At 40.9% G+C, this 18,577-nt stretch overlaps 1 protein-coding gene across 1 annotated transcript in view; it reads right to left on the bottom strand.

Moving 5' to 3' along the window:
* The window catches only part of vwa1 (von Willebrand factor A domain containing 1), a 103,419-nt gene that overhangs the window by 6,089 nt on the left and 78,753 nt on the right, over positions 1 to 18,577 (bottom strand). The window contains exons 3-4 of the mRNA XM_043675806.2: positions 4,765 to 5,043; positions 1,519 to 1,791 (exon numbers count right to left, since the gene is read on the bottom strand). Coding sequence (XP_043531741.2) covers positions 1,519 to 1,791; positions 4,765 to 5,043 — 552 coding nt within the window. The remainder of the gene's footprint in view (positions 1 to 1,518; positions 1,792 to 4,764; positions 5,044 to 18,577) is intronic.

Here is an 18,577-nt window from a genome sequence, read left to right as displayed (position 1 = left end):
AAAAAAGAAAGGTCAAGTTTCAACTAGTAGAGTCATATCTTGATGGTTCACAGGCTGTTACTTGTAATTCAAATTAACTTTGTGATAAATAAGAATTTTTGTTAAGTACAAGGACCTGCTCAGTGTATCATGTTAAGTTGATTCCAATAGACAAGTAAATACAGGACATTAAGTACTTTGATTAAATCATTAACTTTTGTTGCTACTCCAGGAATAGAATCAGGGCAATTTCCCAATTGGGAGCATAACATATCAAGCTTTAAGTGATCTGAAGTTAGGATGGAGTCTGAGATCTTTAGATTACTGACCCAGCTGAGATCACCATAAAAGGTCTCACCTTCTCATCCTTGCCCCTCATCTGAGACATAGTGACCCTCAGGTTAAACTATCACTAGTCGTTTCTCTCTAATGAGAGTACAGCCCTTTGGTCCTCTGGGACTATGGCAACTTGATCTTTGCAATTGGCCACCGAACACGTTGATGTGGGAGAAACAGTGGATACATTAAGTCACACCTTCCTGGAATGATCTATGTAACTACCAGGTCGAGTCAATCAAGAGACAAATGGGCAGTTGTAATAAGTTCACAGCCTCTGATACTTCCTAGAAATACCTTAAGCCTCGATTCAAACATTCTGAAAATGAATGTGAGATGATAGAACAGAGCTTGTGTTTGGCTGAGTGACCTACATAATTGAGATATGAGTGACCTGAAATAGAATTTTCATTGTAGGATCAGAACCCAATGTTGACTGAAATTTTTGATGCCAACCCATGTCACGTCTGGTGAGTTTTTAAAAAAAGTTAGCTGGCTAATTAGTGGATATTGGTAGTTGCTAGTATCTGGTTAATGCTGAGGACTATATGGGGGAATGCTGTTGGAAGCCCCTCCTGCAAAATCACAATGGCAGTCCTCACAGAAATGGGAGTTGCTGATGCAAGGAGTATGGAGAAAGGGTGCCTCAGGTTGGAGGAGATGGCAGAAGCGCATCCAATAGGGCCCTGCTACCTGGTGACATCTTAAAGCCGTAACTCCTCCCATGAACGGCCAGTTTCCTTGTGGACTATGGTGGGTCAGAGTGGGGAACCTCCCAGAAGAATGGAGCATTGCCATTTCTACCCCCAACAAACACCACAATCTCCACCACGCACTTATCTTTTCCTTGCCACCAAGAGGCATCTTCCATGACTACACTATGTTATAACAGAGTGCTAAGATACCAACTGGAACACTCCAGTTGGGCTCTCTAAAATGGTCTTAGTAGACTTTTCAATAGACTCATCGCTTAGAGGTTCAGTCAGTCCCCTTCGCCAGAACAGGCCTCACCGAAAAATGCCTGGAAGACTGGCATGTCAGCCAGGTTCGGGAAACTATAGGCCTTACCTTCTGGTTTCCTCTTGTGAATGAAACCTCTGCCCAGGCCATGGGTCAAATAGAGCCAGAGAGCTGTAGAATGTAAACAATATTATCACACACAGCCTCACAACTTCTCTGGGCTGCCGTCGCTGAACCTCTTACCGTCCTGAGTGCAGGCTTTGGCTGACAATGCCTTCTTCCTGCCAGAATGGTACACGGCTGAGACAGTCACCAAGTAGGTGGTGTTGGGCTCCAAGTTGTTGACAATGGTGGTATTCTGGCTACTGTCGATGTTGAGTAACCTGGGTTCACCCCCTGGCAGGATCCCATACAGAACCTCATAAGCAGCAACACCAGGTGGAGTTGGAGCCCAACTGACCCGAAAACTCCTCGGTCGTGACTCAGAGATTACAATTCTCTGTGGACTGCTCTCATCTGGAGTCACAAGAAACAAAATAATTCCTGAGTTCATTTTGTATAATTAAACAGCTGCAGGCATGCTCACAACGTTATGACATCTTGCACAATTATTCATAATAATAAATTAGTTCTTTCAAAGTGCTCATTTATGTATCCAGATTCACAGCAGTAAGTGGTTTGACTTCATTGAAATGTAAGTGGTTACCTGCTTTGAAACTCCTGATAAATATAATTATAAGTAAACGCTCATTGATATTTTTAATCAACCTGTATGAATATATTTTGATACCTGGATTGGTCATGTGGGACCTGAACCCAGATGTAGGGACACTACTACAGTGCAAGCTCTCCTGAGCTGTTTACAATGGATTACAGTTACAAGGAACAATATAGCTAATTGCCCATATATCCAACTGACTGATCAGTCCATCAGAATACTGATGCCTGCTGCTAAATTAATTATTTATGTTAATTATATGGTCTTAGATGTGCATTTTTGCTCTTTTGGTTCCTAAACTGGTACTGTGCTACTGGTTAGCCTCTTGGTACTGATAAAATCAAACACAGTACATAATGAACTCTAATACAGATCTTTTAAAATAAGCTCTGAACAAAAGAGATATTGGACTTTAACTCCGTTTTTCTCTTTCCACAAACACTACCAGACCTACTGATTTTGTTATATATCCCGATAGAGGTCTTCAAATTTATGAAGGCATTTTATAAATTGGACATGAAGAGGAGGAGCTTTAACAAGTCCTAAACTAAGTGCTCTAAGATAAATATATAAAACACTTATAAATCTATTAGGGAATTAAGGAAAAACACACACATTTACTGAAGAGCCAGTGAGAATGTGGAACTTGTGACCACATAAAATGATTGGTGTGAATAGCAAAGATACATCAATAGGAAGCTGGATAATACATGAAGGCAATTTGATAAGGTGAGATGAAGCCATGTAGGAGGCAGCTCATTGGCCCAGATAAGCTGTTGAAATGACCTGCTTCTATGCTGTCAATCTTGATACAAAGGTTGCACTGATGGACCTGCAACAGTAGACCAATGCAATAGAAGCAGATGGTACTTTGTGTACAAAACCAATATAAAAGTAGCTTTGACAAAGGGTCAGTTAGACTCGAAACGTCAGCTCTTTTCTCTCCTTACAGATGCTGCCAGACCTGCTGAGATTTTCCAGTATTTTCTCTTTTGGTTTCAGATTCCAGCATCCGCAGTAATTTGCTTTTAAAAGTAGCTATTGACTTGGCCTCAGGTTCTTGACAGCCTGTGTTAATTCTATTACCTAGATTAAAATTGTTACAATTGAACTAAGTGTCTTTCATTTATACAGAGCAGGTACTGAATGGCTGAATTGTACTGATCACTAGAAACATACATTGTGATTTGGAAGAAAAGATTTGTATTGTTGTAAGAAAATGGGAAAAACAAAATGGACTATAACAGGATGATCAAATGTATCCTGTTGGTCTTTTTCAGCCCGGATTGTGGCAAACAGTGACCAGAATAAACAGGTACCATCTGCTTTCAGTTATTGGAAATTATATTGTCTTTGCAATTACAATAGTAGATACATGTCTTACTGCAAAATAGTGTGTAAATAAACTCAGAATATTTGGTTCCCTTCATTTGAATCTGCATACAGCTCTTTCAGTGTTCATGTACAGAGATAGATCAAACACTATTTGTCTGACCCCAGGCTTGTCACAGTGACGTCTCATTGCAAGAAGCCTTGGGCATTAGGGACACAACCTTGCCCAAGCTGAGATGCCTTCAAAAACTTCACGGTTCCAGATCTCAAGGCTATTTTGCCCTGAACACACTTTTAAACTGTTTTCCAAATGCAGTAAACAGCTTCTGTTAAATACTCAGCTGATTCCTACTAACAAAGACAAGAAGCTCACAGGAGTTGCTGGAGAGAGGGCCTTAAGGGGCTTATTGAGAAGCAATATCCCCCATCAATTTTATTTTGATATGCCTTGGCCTGTTCATTTAAATCTGTGTACCTTTAACTGTTTTGGCATGCTTTCTTAAAGGAAAAATGTGTGTGTGGCCAACCTGGTACCATCCAGGCTGCTGCATAGCCATCCATGTGTTTTTACAGGGAACAATAGTGAGGAAGTGGGTTGATCTATTAGAGAGAGTCCAGTTTCTTGTACTTTACAGTCATTTGTGAATATCCTGTCCCTATTTATGCAGAAAATTAAGCATCTAGAGGTATGGATACAGATATCCCTAGTAGGAGTGACATACATCAACAAGACCATTTAAAAATAGAAGCATATTAAGCAAAGGGGCTTCCAGCAAGAGGAATTGAATGGAAATATATTACGTTGGTTAGATTGCACTTTGATGTTCCATATGCACTATTCTTGTCACATTTTTTATAGAAAATATTGGAGAAGGTGCGAGAAAAAATGTACAAGGTTAATACCAGACCTTGAAGTAATAACTACCAGGAAAGACTGAATAGGCCAGGGTTGCATAACTGTTGAAGGTATTCAGAAAGGTAGATGGAGAAAATGTTTTACTTGGAGGGGATTCAGAAATTAGGGATCAAAAGGGTAACAAAGTTATGAATAAATCCAAAATTAAACTTAGGAGAAATTTCTTTATCTGGAAATGTGCTCCAGTAAGGTGTAGGTGAGGCAAATAAAACAGATGTATTTAAATGGGAATTGGATAATTACAAGAGGAAGAATAGAAGTTTGGGTTAAATAAAGAAAGGTGGGTGGAGGCTCAAGTGGACCACAAACCATTAACTTGGGTCAAATGAACTGTTTGCCACCATAAACTTGTATAATTTGGCATTGCTACTGTAGAAACCGTTGCTAACCTTTCTGCTAGGGGGCCAGAAGAATGAAGAAATGAGAGAGGAATAAAGGAATGGAACCAAAGGTAATGTACTGGAAATTACAACTCTTTGATTTTCAGATGTGTCAGGTTACACCAAGCACAATCAGAACTCACCTTCTAGTGTAGTTACCTTTGTCATGAGTGGTTTGTTATAGTTGTTGTTGTTTATGGGAGTAAGTTTCACTTCATATGTGGTCTCTGGAAGTAGCTGTCTCAGAACAACACTTGTTTCATCTCCAGTGACAGTTTTCCAGGATTTCCTTTGAGGCTCAGTGAGTGGAGAGTACTCAATCAAATAATAATCGGAGTCACTGCTCAGCAGCTTAGGCCACAACAAGCGAAAGCTGCTTGCTGTGATGTCCATTGCCCGCAGTTTTTTAGCCCGGATAATCTCTGCAAGGGAACAAATCCAGGAGAAGCAGCTATCAGTAAACTTGAAGCAATGACGTGTATATACATGCGTGTGAGACAAGGTATGTGATGTAGAAGTGCATACAGGAAGAACCTTGGTAAAGGAGATGTGTGAGAGATAAATGTATCTGTATGTGTATGATATAATCACGAAATATTGGAATTCAGTCTGAAACTAAAGCTGCAAGTCCATATCATGCACTTTGGTGAGGTTTTACAAAAGTCAGGGAATGATGCAGGTCTGCTTTGTGCTCAATTTATTTTTCACACTTCACAAACTGATTATAGGTTTGGACCATGGATTGTCAAAATTTGAGACCTCAATTATGTTGACTGGTTTGTAGAGGGTAAATTTATTATGTTACTGCACAGAAGATACCCTTGGGGTCCCATTGTGAAGGGTTGGTGCAAAACAAATTAATCTTCTCCTGCGTGAACAAACAAACTGTGTATATTTAATGCTTTTCACCTACTTATGATGGTTCAAAGTGCTTTCCAGATGAAATGCTTATGAAGTGTTGTTACTGTTATGTCAGCAATAATGAGGGAAGACTGTGGTTTAGTGGTAATGAGACTGGGGTTGTAATCCAAAGAACCAAGCTAATGCCCTGGTGGCATGGATTCAAATCCAGCTACGGCAGCTGGTGGAATTTGAATTAAATACTATCTGGAATTGAAAGCGACTGTCTTCCTGGGAACCGTTCCATGCATAAAACTACCATTGATGGTCATAAAAATCCATTTGGTTTATTCACTTCCTTTCGGAAAAGAAATGTGCCATTTTTACCGGTCTAGTTTCCACATGATATCAGACCATATGAATGCACTTGACTCAAATGCCCTGTGAGTTCACCCAACTCAGGCAATTAGGAATTACAAGCATTGCTGGTCATCCCATCAAAAACACCTAAAGTACTCAATATTTCACCTCAGTGATACCTCCCAGGCAGAAAGAGGTGGTGCATAGTACCTGACATTTGGTTCCTCAAGCCCCCACGGAAGAGGGTCCTGACCCTGACTGTCCTGAGCAGTCAAATGACCATACTCAAGCTCTCAACTGATATTGGAGGCTGCCTTTGACTTACTCTGCCTGGACCCTGGGACTAAAGGGTGGCTCCCATGATGTGATTGGTCTTCTCCCCTTTTACTTCAGACATTTGGTCAAAGCAGAGGCAATGTGTTTGCTGCCTAGACCTCTGGCACATGGTGCAGATGTGAGAGTGGTGTAGCATGGTGTTATCTACCTGCTTGACTGATCATTCTGACAAGTTGTTTCACTTTGTGACTGTGCCAGAAGGCAAGGTAGGGATGCTGTCAGCATCCAGGTAAGCTCAAAGTGAGCAAGCACTAAGACAGTGAGTACGCAGCGCTGAGATGCAGCCTGGGGCAATCTGTGAGCTGGGTGCCTGTGTGCAAAGTGTCCCAGCAGCAAAATCCCACTGAGGAGGAGGTTGCCGAAGTGTTCCCCGACTAACACTGCAGTCACTTGCCCTGCCTTATTTCCTCTAGTAGATACATTTACATATTGATAAAAATCTTTCCTTAAACACATTTAACAAATTCGACATCAGCTACGCCTTTAACACTATAGCAGTCCCTGTCTATGTTTGGAAAATTAAAATCCTACCATTCTTACATAGATCTCTCTACATATGGGGTGGCATGATGGCCCACAGCACCAGGGACCCAAGTTCAATTCCAGCCTTGGCCGACTGTCTGTGTGGAATTTGGACATTCTCCCTGTGTCTGCGTGGGTTTCCTCAGGGTGCTCTGGTTTCCTCCCACAATCCAAAGATGTGCAGGTTTGGTGAATTGGCCATGCTAAATTGTCCCATAGTGTTCAGGGTCTGTAGGTTAGGTGCATTAGTCAGGGGTAAATATAGGGTAGGGGCAATAGGTCTGGGTGGGTAACCCTCTGGAGGGTCGGTGTGGATTTGTTGGGCCAAAGACTCTGTTTCCACACTGTAGGGATTCTATGATTCTATATTTGCTCCTCAACTTCCTTCTGACTATTGGGGGAGCCTATAGTACAATCCCATCAAGGTGACCGTTCCTTTCTTATTTCTAATTTCTACCCATATAGTTCCACTGGACGATCCCTCAGATATATCTTCTCTAATTACAGTACTAATGCTTTCCTTAATCAAAAATGCCAACCTCCCTCCTTGCTTGCCTGCCTTTCCATCTTTTCTATAGCATTTAAAACCTGGAACATTGAGCTGCCAGTCCTGTCCTTCCCTCAGCCAATTTTCTGTAAAAGCAATGACATCCCAGTCCCATGTTCCCAAACATGCTTTGAGTTAATCCGCCTTACCTGTAAGACCCTTTGCATTGAAATAAATAGTTTAATTCTTCAGTTACCTCATTTTCTGACTTGCTCTTGTCTGCCTTTTCTAATTAAGTTGCTCTTCTCTGATTCATACTCAACTTCGTCTGTCTTTCTAATTTTACTGCTACTTAGGACTCCACTGCCCACTACTCCTGAAATAGAACTAGCGAATCTCCCCATCAGGATATTGGTCCCTTTCCAATTCAGGTGAAACCCATCCTTTTTGAACAGATCTTTACTACCCCAGAAGAAATCCCAATGATCCAAAAATCTGAATCCTTGTACATTGTACCATCCTTTCAGCCATTGATTTATCTGCCCTATCTTCTTATTCCTACTCTCACTAGAACATGGCACCAGGAGTAAACCAGAGATTACTACCTTTGAGTTCTGTTTTTTTAACCTTCTACTGAATCTCTTATATTTACTCTGCAAAGTCTTAACCCTTTCCCTGACTATGTTGTTCCTACCAACATGGACTACAACTTCTGGCTTTTCACTCTTCTCTTTGACAATATGCTTCAACTGTTTTGAGACATCCCTAACCCTGGCACCAAGAAGGCAACCTATTATCCTAGATTTACACTCACTGCTGCAGAATCTCTTATCTGTGCCCCTGGCAGGAGAATCCCCTATAACAATTATTCTACTAAATAGTGAGAACCCCGCTCAATTTAAGATTCATTCTTAGTGCCCAAGATCTGACTGTCACTTCTATTTTCTTCTCAGTCACTATACCCTTTCAACAGTACCCGAAATGGAATATCTGTTTGAGAGGGGAATAGACACAGGAGGCTTCTGAACTGTCTTTGTACCTTTCCTGACAGTCATCCATCCATTTGACTGATCCTGCTGTGTGACCACTTCTCTAAATCTACTAGCTATCACACACTTTCTCTTGAATGCCCTAAGTGACATTAAGCCTAAAAAGCTCTTAAAAGCACCTTATATATTAAGAAAAACTACTCTTCCTCGCCCACAGATTTTTATCTTAAGCATGCGCAAGTTAGAAAGAATTAAACATTTCAAATTTTTAAAAAAACAAACACTTAGCCGAAACTCTATTAAAGCCTTCTCCTCAAGTCCTCTGTCCAGTTTTCAAATTTCCAGATAGCTTGAAATTGAGGGGTGATAAATATAGGACAGATGTCAGAGGTAGTTTCTTTACTCAGAGAGTAGTAAGGGCGTGGAACATGCTGCCTGCAATAGTAGTAGACTCACGAAGGGCATCTAATTGCTCATTAGATAGGCATATGGACGAGAATGGAATATTTAGATGGGCTTCAGATTGGTTTCACAGGTCGAGGGCTGAAGGGCCTGTACTGCACTGTAATGTTCTATATTCTATATATAAACAGCAAACAATTTCTCTCCGCAATCTTCAAACAAACACATGGACAGTCCTTTCCCACAAGCTTCTTCAGATCAAAACATGACAAACATGTGGAGGCCTCTCCCACAAACCCAGTGTGGAAAGAAATCGTTCCTTTACGTTTTTGTTTCTTTGTGTATTTTTGTTTTGGACTGTAAAAATTCCAAAAAATGATTCAAAATAAAAATTTTTTGCTTCTGCTATATATTAACTATAAAAAAATCCACAAAAAAGCCTGACGCTCAGGATCAACTGCAAGAGCCATGCTGCTTTCATTTCACCAGTATTTTTTTTCCTTTGTTGAGAGGTCATTGAGTTTGTTGTGTGTGTACATTATTATGTTGTAAAATTTTGGAAGTGTCAAAATCTCATCCATTAATACTGTTTCTCTCCCCACAAAGCTGCCACCTTGGTTGATTGCTCCCAGCATTTTATGTTCAACATTTGAAAAAATGTACATACCACTCAAATTGGATTTATTCCGAATTCTGACAGGTTTTTTTCTTACTGGAACCACCTAACAGGATCAGCTTTCATTATGTCCAGACCTCTCAACCTCAATCTATAAAATCAGTGAAACATGCCCAAAGAAATCAGATATTTGACTTTGCATAGAATCATTTAAATCAATATCTCAATTTTCAGTTCTGCTTTGAATTAATTTAAAAATGAACCAGTTAGGAAAGTTTGGTTCTATCGCGACTAATCTGTTTTTCCAGCAATCCTTCAAAATGGGACCCCCGGGGGTTATGTGTAGTGTGACATGATAAATACAGCTTCCCTCTGCACAGTGGGCCAAAGGAATTTAGATCTCAAATTTCAATGATCCATGATCTACACCCGCAATCAGTTTGATAGTGAAGTGTGGAAAAACAAATTGAACACCCAGGTGGACCAGCTCACTCCCGAGCTTTTGTAAAACTAATTCTACTGACCTGTAGTTTTAGATTTGGCCTGCACTCTGATATTTCAGACACAAGGCCTTGTGTACTATGTCAGATTCAGAATCACAGAATTATTATGGTAGAAGAGGCCATTTAGCCCATCATGCCTGCACCGGCTTGTTAAATGAGCATTATCAGCCATGATTCGATTGAATGGCAGAGCAGGCTTGTTGGGCTGAATGGCCCATTACTGTTGCTATTTCTCATTGGCAGTCGGCAATAAGACAATCTCCTATCCTTTCCTCATATTCCCTACACAATATTTCAATCAAATCAATCATTGAGTGCTCTCTTGAATGCCTCAATTGAACCTGCCTCCAACATACTTCCAGGTCATGTGTTCCATATACAAATTACTCACTCAATGAAAACTTTTTTTTTCCCAATTGCCCTTACATTTTTGCATGTCACTTTAAATCTGTGCCCTTAAATCTTGGTTTGTTCATTTTATAAATGGGAAGAACTTCTCCCTGTCTACACAATCCAGCCTGTTCATGATTTTGAAAACCTCATTAAAACTTCCTCTTAGCTCTCTTCTCTCCTAGAAGAACTATCCCAACTTAATCTATCCTCATTACTGAAGTTTCTAATTCCTTGAACCATTCTTCTTTAAATTGCTTCTGCTCTCTCCAATGTGTTCACTTCTTTCCTATAATGTGGAACCCACAACTGTACATACTTGATATGAAAGATTGCATGACACTTATTTGAAGAAGAACAGGGAAGTTTTGCCAGAAGTGCTGGTCAATATTTATCCATCAACCAACATCACAATGAATTAATTAACTGGTGTGAATAGTACTTTGTAAATGCCAATGTTTCTTCTTTGAATATTCGGGAATGCTGTCCTGACATTGGGATGGGATCAAAGCTCATTTGTATTTGGATTGGTTGAGAGAAATGTATAATGGAGAGCTGACAGTTTCTAAATATTATCATTATGCTAAGAACATGGAAAAGAAATGACCCATTTATCCCCACAAGGCTATTCTGCCAGTCAATCAGATCATGGCTGACCTATGTCTCAAATCTAATTACCCTCAAATTCCCTCTGAACAAAACTCTAGCTATCTCCATTTTGAATATTTTGGTTGACCCAGTATTCACAGGTTTTTGAGAGAGAAGGGACAAGCTTTCCATGACCTCTTCAATGAAAAATATTTTCTCTCCTAAATGACAAACTCTAAATTTAAGTTGTCCTTTTATCCTGCAATTTCCCTACTACAGAAAGTTGTCTTTCTGTATGTATCCCATCAAATCTTTAGTATTTTAAATGTATCAGTTAGACCATCCCACAATCTCAAGGGAATACCAGCCAAGTTTATGTCTCTTGCCTTCACAATTCAACCCTTTGAGTTCCAGTATTTTCAAGTCAATCTGTTCTGTACTCCCTCCAAGACCAATGTTTGTTTCCTAATATGTAATGCCGAAAATGGAATAGAGTGTTCCGAGTGGAGTCTGACCAGGATTCCGGATGAGCGCAGCATCACTTCCAGACGTCCTTGTAATCCAAACCCTAACTGCCAACATTTCATTAGCCGTTTTGGTTACTTTTTATATTTGTTCACCAGCATTTAGTGAGTTGTAAAAATGAACAACCTTTGCCCCTCCACAAATCTGAGTCTCTACTATTGATGAAGTATTTAGCCTCTCATGTTTAAAAATAAAGTGGATAAATAACTATTTTTGTATTAAGCTTTTAAGTTAAAAAGGTCACCAAACTTTGCTGAGAATGGCAATCTTCAGAGAGATCACAATCAGGATATTAAACAACACATAGATTACATTGCATCTAAAATTTAGTATAACTCGTTTGTTCATGTTACTTATCAGTAGTGTAGCCATAATAGTGCACATTCTATGTCTTGTTAAGTCTAAACACTAGCATTTTCAGCTAACTTCCTAGATCACCAGCATCAGATATGTTGATAAAACAGTAAAGTTTATGGAACATGCATGGACTAACACAATGAGTCAAGTTATAAAATAACTCTGGCAATAGTCGGAAGTTGGAAAATAAAACAGAAGGAAGACATTTAAAAAGTTGACCTCATGTCTGTGGGTCTGTCATTTTCTACAGTTTTCCATTGCCTTCTGATGTTTGTGTGTCCATGGAACATCTAATAACTTGGAACTTGGGAGACTTTGGCTTCTGCATCAATGACCTTTATTTCTGCTACATATACAAGGACTGTCTATGTTTACCCGCAATACAAAATGGATGACCTCACCATTCTCCACCTTGGACTCCATGTCTGAAATTTGACCTATTGACTTAATCAGTGTCCTTTTGCAATTTCCTGTTCCCATCTGCGCAACATACCAGTACAACCTGTATTAATATGGTAATGTGACCTAATATAGAAGTGAGACTCTCAGAAGTTTTAGTATAGTGAGAGAGGGGGCAACTTAATCTTTATTTTGCTTTAAGCATAATGCCTGGGTTACCCTGGATGGAGACAAGCACAGTAACTAACTGTTTACTCTCTGTCTGCGATGGCATAATCCCAGTAAACATTTGGCCCGATATCTGGGAAAATGTCAAATTCTTCAGTTAGCTCATTCTTTGCCTAGGTAACTTAGATTTATCAAAGAAAAGCAGCAAAACACTTGGAAAATCTGCAGACAAGACACCTGGTACCAATAATAAATAGAACTGGTTGTGAGGTCCACAATCTACCAACATGGCCTGAAGGCAGGAGCTGGCTGTTGAATTCAATACCATGGAAGAATTATTTTTGCACAGATTCATAAAAGTAGGTGTTTTTCAGGATCCTGTAAAATTTTGAACCTAAATCCCAAGAATCACATTTAATTCAAGTTTTCCATTAATACCTGACAAGCCTACCACAGCTTTAGATTAGATTACTTATAGTGTGGAAACAGGCCCTTTGGCCCAACAAGTCCACACCGACCCGCCCCCACCCAGACCCATTCCCCTACATTTACCCCTTCACCTAACACTACGGGCAATTTAGCATGGCCAATTCACCTAACCTGCACATTTTTAGACTGTGGGTGGAAACCGGAGCACCCGGAGGAAACCCATGCAGACACGGGGAGAATGTGCAAACTCCACACAGTCGCCTGAGGTGGGAATTGAACCCGGGTCTCTGGCACTGTGAGGCAGCAGTGCTAACCACTGTGCCACCGTGCCACCCATGTGCCACTGTGCCGCCCATACAAAGCTACTGTCTCAGGCCTTAGATCAAAACAGATTCTTCAGCTAAATTTTGTCTAGAGATTGAAACAGACAGACAGGCACAGGGAGAGACACAGCAACAGAGATAGGCAGAGGAAGCGTGCAAGAGCAGATAAGCAGGCAGATTACATATCTGGAAAGGAGAGAGAGACACACACACCTTGGAGGAAGTCTAAGTGATGTTCATGTTACAGCTTCAAAATTATAAAAGGGAAATGAAGCTCCAAGTGGAACGAGCCAGAATTCATGGCTGAGACAACACAACAGATGATCAGACAGATGTTGCATTTTTAAACCCATGCAGACACGGGAGAATGTGCAAACTCCACATAGTCAGTCGCTGAGGCGGGAATTGAACCCGGGTCTCTGGCACTGTGAGGCAGCAGTGCTAACCACTGTGCCACCGTGCCACCCATGTGCCACTGTGCCGCCCATACAAAGCTACTGTCTCAGGCCTTAGATCAAAACAGATTCTTCAGCTAAATTTTGTCTGGAGATTGAAACAGACAGACAGGCAGAGGGAAAGACACAGCAACAGAGATAGGCAGAGGAAGCGTGCAAGAGCAGATAAGTAGGCAGATTACATATCTGGAAAGGAGAGACACACACACCTTGGAGGAATCTGAGTGATGTTCATGTTACAGCTTCAAAATTATAAAAGGGAAATGAAGCTCCAAGTGGAACGAGCCAGAATTCATGGCTGAGACAACACAACAGATGATCAGACAGATGTTGCGTTTTTAAACCAGTCCCCAATCCTGAAGCAGCTGAAAAATGCTAGCTGGGAGTGGGAAGCAGCAAGTCACAGTTCACTGCAATTAAGGCTGAGGGTTCCAGCTGCTACAATGCGTGGTCTGTACTTACATAGTACTTACACATCAAGTCAAGAATGTTTTGTACAGTGTAACAACATGCCCTGGAAACATGTCCCTCTATGGCACTGGCCCTCACATGCCTCAACAATGCAGTCTTCGACTTGGGGGAGGGCAGTAGATGCTTATATGAACCCTATGTCTTTCTGTATAAATAATTCACGAAATCATTACAGATGAGGACAGTTGCTCATCTTAATCTGTCTACCTATCCTGACCACCCTTTGGTCATTACAATGTCCAGTTGTCTCTTAATCGCTTCCAAAAGCTTCTTTTCCATTCCACTCTGTGTGAAGTGGGACTTGTTGATATCAGTCCCAAAAATAAACCTTAGTTGATCATATTTACCTTATGCTTGCAATTTAAAATGGCATCCCAGATTTACTTCATGGTCCCAAGCAACGGGAGGAGATGTTGGAGGGAAAGGGTGGTGACAAGTATACCAATGGTCACAGACAGTTTGTGAAGGATGAGGACAGATGGTTTACATTGGATGTCAGTTGACAACTTAATTACCAGTACTATGCCAAGGATTGGAAACATGCAGTCACAGGAAACACGGGCCTGGATTCCTAAAATTTGTATAGGATTACTATTGTTTATTCCACTGCCTTACAGACTTTTTATATATTTCAACCAGGTCTGCTTTATTCGACATCTTTCAACTCCAAAGAGCCTCCCTCCTACTGAGTAAAGCAGTGTCACATCAGATTGTGAAAAATGATTTGCGAACTCATGATGGCCAGCAGCTGTGGTTCAGAATTATTCCTGGAACAAATTCTAAAGCCATCAATTCTCCACACAATTTAAAAACCAGTAACTGCTTCAGAAGCACTTAAAATTGGAACTTGGGGAATGGGACGATTGAGGGAGCTTGTACCAAACAACAGTGTATGGAGGCTTTTCATTCTTTGTACTCTTTACACATTACTATATCATTTCATCACAGTTCCCCACATTAAGTCAAGCCATTGGATTTCACTCTGGCTTTGCTACTGCCAATGTTCAGTATGTTTAAATCATTGGAAACTTCACATGTTGCTTGAGCCAAATGAGTCAATCACTGCCAAGTAGGGGCTAGCTAGTTGAAGGTGTGATGTCCCAGCAGTAGTGAATAGAGGCCTTGAAGGGGTGGTTCTTTAGAGTACTGAGACCTATAAAATAGGAACAGGAGTTTCAGACACCTCTTATTCTATTAATCCTGTTAACGAGAGGCTGCATTGTGGTGTATTTGCCAGAACAGCAACCAACAACTGGCAGCATATATTTTAGACAACACAGTACTATTCTGCCATACAAAGCAACAACTGTTGTAAGACAATGTTTAGCCAAAGTTTTTGAATCTTGAAGTCAATAGGGCTATATAGCCCTATTGTAGCTAAACTCCCTTGTTCTTCCTTTTCTTCATTTACATGCTCCTCCTTGGCCTAATTGTCTAAAACCAAATCCCCAATGTTATGGAGAGGCAGAGAAGATATGAAACCTGAAAACATTGCAAGGATGGAAGATGTACTAAATTTAATGGCAGAATTTCATTCGAATTCTGGGACTACATTTCATGCCAGGAGAATTTAAAAGTACAGAATGAGGAGGCAAGCAGTACAAAATCAAAGCTGTGGATTGGAGAGGAAAGAGGGAGAGAGATCATGGACATGGGGAAGAGAGGTAGTGGGCTGGTATGGAGATCTGAGAGAAGGAGGTGGAATCATGACAGAAAGACTTAAACAGTGACATTGGGGGAGGGGGACTGGTGAGGGAAGGGAAGCTGTCCTGCTTGGCCCCACCCACAAGAGGTGTTGGAAAAGGATGTGTGTTTGTCTCCGTCAATTGTAATGCCCCCTGGATGCCAGCTTCCCAAGCCGTAGGAACCCTAGCCTGCATCATTTAGAATTGTTGCTGAAAAATTAAGAACACAGACTCACACATGTAATGGTCCCTCATGAAGCTGATTACTTGCCCAATACCCAACCTAAACAAGTTAAAGAACAAATAGTGATCACAATTCTGTAAATTTTAGAATACTCGTATACAAAGATGAGAGTGGTCCTAAGGGATGAGTACTAAAGTGGGCCAAGGCCAATTATATCAAAATTAGGCCGGAGCTGGGAAATGTGATTGGACACAGCTATTTGAAGGAAAGTCCACATTTGATATGTAGGAGTCTTTCAAAGATAGGTCGAAGATAGTGCAGGATAGGAATGTCCCTTTGAAAACAAGGGATAGGAAAGGCAAGATTTGTGAACCGTGGATGACAGGAGAAATCGTGCAACTAGCCAAGGGGAAAAGCGAAGCATACATAAGGTTCAGCCAGCTAAGAACAGAATGGGCCTTGGAGGAATATTGCGAGTGTAGGACCATTCTTAAATGAAGAATCAAGCGGGCTAAAAGGGGTTATGAAATAGTTTTGGCAAGCAGAATTAGGGAAAATCCCAAGGCCTTTTATTCTTATATAAGAAGCAAGAGGGTAACCAGAGAAAGGGTTGGTCCACTCAAGGATAAGGAAGGTTGGTTATATTTCGAACCTGAGAAAATGGGTGAGATTCTCAATGATTACTTTGCAACAGCGTTCACTGAAGAATGGGAGGTGATGAATGCTGAGATTAGAGATAAAAATTTGTTTACTCTGGATCAGGTTGACATAAGGAGGGAAGATGTGTTGGTTAGGCTAAAGGATGTTAAGGTGGAAAAATCCCGGGGACCAGACGGGATCTATCCCAGGTTGCTGAGGGAGGCGAGAAAGGAAATAGCTGGGGCCCTGACAGATATCTTTGTAGCATCCTTAAACACAGGTGAGGTGCCGGACGACTGGAGAGTTGCTCATGTTGTCCCCCTGTACAAGAAGGGAGTAGGGATATTCCAGGTAACTATAAACCAGTGAGCCTGATGTCAGTGGTGGTAAAGTTGCTGGAGAAGGTACTGAGGGATAAAATCTATTTATATTTGGAAAAGAATGGGCTTATCAGTGATGGACAACATGGTTTTGTGAAGGGCAGATCATGCCTTACCAATTTAAAAGAGTTCTTTGAGAAAGTGACCAAGTTGATAGATGAAGGAAGAGCTGTAGATGTCATATACATGGACTTTAGTAAGACGTTTGATAAAGTTTCCCATGGTAAACTAATGGAGAAAGTGAAGTCACAGGGTGATCTAGCTAGGTGGATAAAGATCTGGTTGAGCAACAGGAGACAGAGAGTAGTAGTTGAAGGGAGTCTCTTGAAATGGAGAAAGGTGACCAGTGGTGTTCCACAGGGGTCAGTGTTGGGGCCACTGTTGTTTGTGATATACATAAGTGATCTGGAAGAGGGCGTTGTTAGTCTGATCAGTAAGTTTGCAGATGACCTGAAGATTGGTGGAGTAGCAGAAAGCATAATGGACTGTCAAAGAACATAGGAGAATATAGATAGACTGCAGAGTTGGGTGGAGAAGTGGCAGATGGAGTTCAATCCAGGCAGATGTGAGGTGATGCATTTTGGGAAGTCTAATTCTAGATCAAACTATACTGTAAACGGAAGAGCCTTGGGAAAAGTCGATGAGCAGAGAGATCTGGGAGTTCAGGTCCCTTGTATCCTGAAGCTGGCAGCACAGGTGGATAGAGTGGTCAAGAAGACATCTGGTACACTTGCCTTTGTCGGACGGGGTATTGAGTATAAGAGCTGGCAGGTCATGTTAAAATTGGACAAGACTTTGGTTTGGCTGCATTTAGAATACTGTGTTCTGGTCGCCACATTACCAAAAGGATGTGGACGCTTTGGAGAGGGTGCAGAGAAGGTTTACGAGGATGTTGCCTGGTTGGGAAGGTGCTAGCTATGACGAGAGGTTGAATAGGTTAGGATTGTTGCCATTAGAAAAAAGGAGATTGAGAGGGGACCTGATTGAGGTCTACAAAATCATGAAGGATTTGACAGGGTAAATAGAGATAAGCTTTTTCCCAGGGTGAGGGATTCAATAACAAGAGGTCATGCATTCAAGGTGAGAGGTGAAAAGTTTAAAGGGGATATATGTCAGCTGAGCCTTCATGTGTCTGAGTTCAACAAGTTGCAATTCCCTCCCTAACCCTTTCCACTTCTCTCTCCTCCTTTAAGACCATCCATCAAAGCTTTGACCAAGCTTTCTGTCAGTTGTCCAAATGCCTCTTTTGGGTACAGTGTCAGTTTCTTTCTGATGATTATCCCAAGATTGTATTGAGACATGTTTCCAAATTATGATTTTTATTTTATTCACAGGATGTGGATGTTGTTGTCGGGAGCAGTAACTAATGCCTATTTCTAATTACTTCTGGGCAGATGATGGTGAGCTGCCTTTTTGAACCTGCTATAGTCCTACAATTGTTATTTACTGTTGTGTTCTGTTCTCAGTGCCCAATAATTAAAACTAGGATATGTGGGCTTCACCCATGCCCGGGGGCCAATATCTTTGTGCTATGAATTCCTTCTGTGTTGCATTTACATGTTCACCATCTTAGAAAGGTCCTTTTGTTTCGCATACTCAAACATTGGCATAAAACCTGGTCAGCTGAGTAAAAGAATTTCATTATCAGGTTTTTTTGCTCTGTGTACAGGGTCACCAATGGGGAGAATGGTGGGGGAGGAGTTATGTATCAAGTGTCTTAACTTAGCTGAAAGCTGAGTAATTAAGCCACTAAAAGGATTCTAAAGGTTATTTGTAAATTTTAATTTACAGTTGGAGTAATCCCAGTTGGAGTAACTGCATTTTCTGTTTCAATTTCTTTTTGTGCAATTCAGGAAAATTGGGGTCAGACACAATGAACCACAGTCAAACATCATTAACAATTAAAGG

Source organism: Chiloscyllium plagiosum, unplaced genomic scaffold (assembly GCF_037043375.1).
Source record: "Chiloscyllium plagiosum isolate Xiang-an unplaced genomic scaffold, Cpla_swu_hap1 HiC_scaffold_37, whole genome shotgun sequence".
In the NCBI taxonomy this organism is placed as follows: domain Eukaryota; kingdom Metazoa; phylum Chordata; class Chondrichthyes; order Orectolobiformes; family Hemiscylliidae; genus Chiloscyllium; species Chiloscyllium plagiosum.
The sequence above is the reverse complement of the archived record's forward strand: the minus strand, read 5'-3'. Positions and strand labels throughout refer to the sequence as shown.